This window comes from Limulus polyphemus, unplaced genomic scaffold (genome assembly GCF_000517525.1).
Source record: "Limulus polyphemus unplaced genomic scaffold, Limulus_polyphemus-2.1.2 Scaffold8809, whole genome shotgun sequence".
NCBI classification, from domain to species: Eukaryota; Metazoa; Arthropoda; class Merostomata; order Xiphosura; family Limulidae; genus Limulus; species Limulus polyphemus.
Window position 1 is genome coordinate 1 of NW_013674419.1, and position 2,427 is coordinate 2,427.

Genomic DNA, 2,427 nt, shown 5'->3' on the forward strand with positions numbered 1-2,427 from the left:
ACAAGAACGTCGAATCTGAATCACTTGAAAAAAACACGGGGGTGCTTAACTTTTTCCAGGTGTATATATAAAGTGTAACTTTGATAAAAAAATAATTAAAACTCTAAGATGGAGGCAATATTACCTTCTTTCTTTCCAAACTGTCTCATAACAAAATTCTGGAAATTTCACAACCTAAACAAATGATTATTAAATCAAATTAAGAATTTTTCCAAAAGCAGATACCAGATACTATTTTGTAAGCTTATATCATGTTTTCTTAATTAAGTATTTGCACTGTGAAAAGGAAACAATTTAGGGGATATCATTGATATCTCTCCAATCCAGAAAGGGTTAAGGAAGCAGTCCACGAATGAATAATACCAAAATTACTGACCAATATCAATGTAAGTTTATACGTAATTTTGAAGGGATTACATCGTGAAACTCTTTTGGTTTGTTATTTGTAACCTTGTTTTGTGTCGTGTTTTTTTTTTTTGGGTAAAATATAACTTTTTATCTTGAGCGTTATTTGTGGTGCTCCTAATAATAAAAACTTGAGAGTGATGTTTAAAAATAGCACGAGATGTGCAATGTTTTTTTCATCCAGTTATTAGCGGCAATCTAAATGTGTTAAAAATATGTTGAAGATCAAAAAATGCTATCTCTTGTATAAACGTTATTATCTGTGATTGATGTTGTACAATTGTTTGTTCTTGGATTATCAAAAACTGATAAAGTAATCAAGGACTACTATAAACTTGACAAAAAATAGCATGTAAAGTTCTGGTCTGTTACTTTCTGTTAAATCATTTTAGAAATTTGCAAAACAATGTTATATTTTAGGAATATTAAAACACTTGCGAAAAATTAACAGGTATTTACATAGTTAAAGATATTAACTGTGGCACTAAGATAATCTTAACTAATGTTTTAATCCAGAAGTATATTTAAACACTACAATCTGTTAACCAACTATAAATTAAAAAGTTGTAGGTGATACATTACTTTTTTTTTCTCTTCCTATTTAGAGGGGATAGAAAAAAGACCAACGAATGTGAAGGTCTGAAAGTTGGTAATAGTGTAAGTATACTTATGCTGTTGTGAAGCCTTAATAAAATTAAACTATGTAAGGTCAAAAAAAGATATTTTTCAAACCAAAACAAATTGAATATTTGCACTGTAGGAATATATATATATATATCTGATTACTGATTTTATTCTTCAAATCTTTAGAATGGTTGAAATGTTTTTGGAAAATAAGTTCTTTGACACATTATTTTTGCATTAGTAAGGAATTTAAAGTTGATTTTTTTGGACGATTTCTTTATTCTACGCATAATAGTATATGTGCGTGTGTGTGTGTGTTGTATATAGAGTATTGGAGGTACAGCACCACCTACTAGTCAGTGACCTTCTCACTAGTTCTTGTCTTTTTCTTTTGTTAGGTGAATTTTGAAGCGAGTATTGAGATCAAAAAGTGCCCAAAGAATAAAGCTGAGTGGAACCAAACAATTCAGATCTATCCAGTTGGTTTGAATGAGGCTCTAGTGATAGATCTGGAGATTATCTGTGAATGTCGGTGTGAGAAACCTTGGAACGAGGTACAGCATTATCAACTATGAGAAAAGTTGTTGGCTTTTTTTTTCTTATGTCTATGTGTCATTGTATGGTCAACGTACTATTTATCTATCGTAGTCATTATAGGTTTATTTAATCTGTTATTTTAAGTGTTGTTTTAAATTAGAAGCTCCCGTGCAGTATGATTTAATTTTCATTATTATTTAACATGACTTTGTTCCTGATGCTGACTGTAAAACCTATTTTAATTTATTCTAGTTCACTGTTATACTTGTATCAGAACTGAAAATTAACCCAGCAAATAACGTCAAAATTTAATGGTTTGCTCGTGGGGTAGTGGTAAGTTTACAGACTTACAATGTTAAAATCCTCATAGTGGACACAACAGATAGCCCAATGTGACTTTGCTCTAAAACAAACAAACAAATCTAATATATCGAAATATTGTGTGATATATTAAATATTGTGATATATTAAATATTGTGTGATATATTAAATATTGTGTGATATATTAAATATTGTGAAGTATATTACACAATATTTAGTATATTACACAATATTTAATATATCACAATATTTAATATATCACACAATATTTAGTATATTACACAATATTTAATATATTACACAATATTTAACATAACACAATATTTAACATAACACAATATTTAATATATCACAATATTTAATATATTATACAATATTTAATATCACAATATTTAATATATTGCACAATATTTAATATATCACAATATTTAATATATCACAATATTTAATATCACACAATATTTAATATACCACACAATATTTAATATATCACAATATTTAATATATTATACAATATTTAATATACCACACAATATTTAA

General features: G+C 27.3%; 1 protein-coding gene across 1 annotated transcript in view; it reads left to right on the plus strand.

Annotated features, from left to right (window-relative positions):
• Window positions 1-984: 984 nt before the first annotated feature.
• Window positions 985-2,427, plus strand: part of LOC106475564 (integrin beta-PS-like) — a gene marked incomplete at its 5' end in the record, with an annotated part of 15,582 nt that continues 14,139 nt past the window's right edge. Inside the window, 2 exons of the mRNA XM_013936243.2 lie at window positions 985-1,062; window positions 1,428-1,583. Coding sequence (XP_013791697.1) covers window positions 985-1,062; window positions 1,428-1,583 — 234 coding nt within the window. The remainder of the gene's footprint in view (window positions 1,063-1,427; window positions 1,584-2,427) is intronic.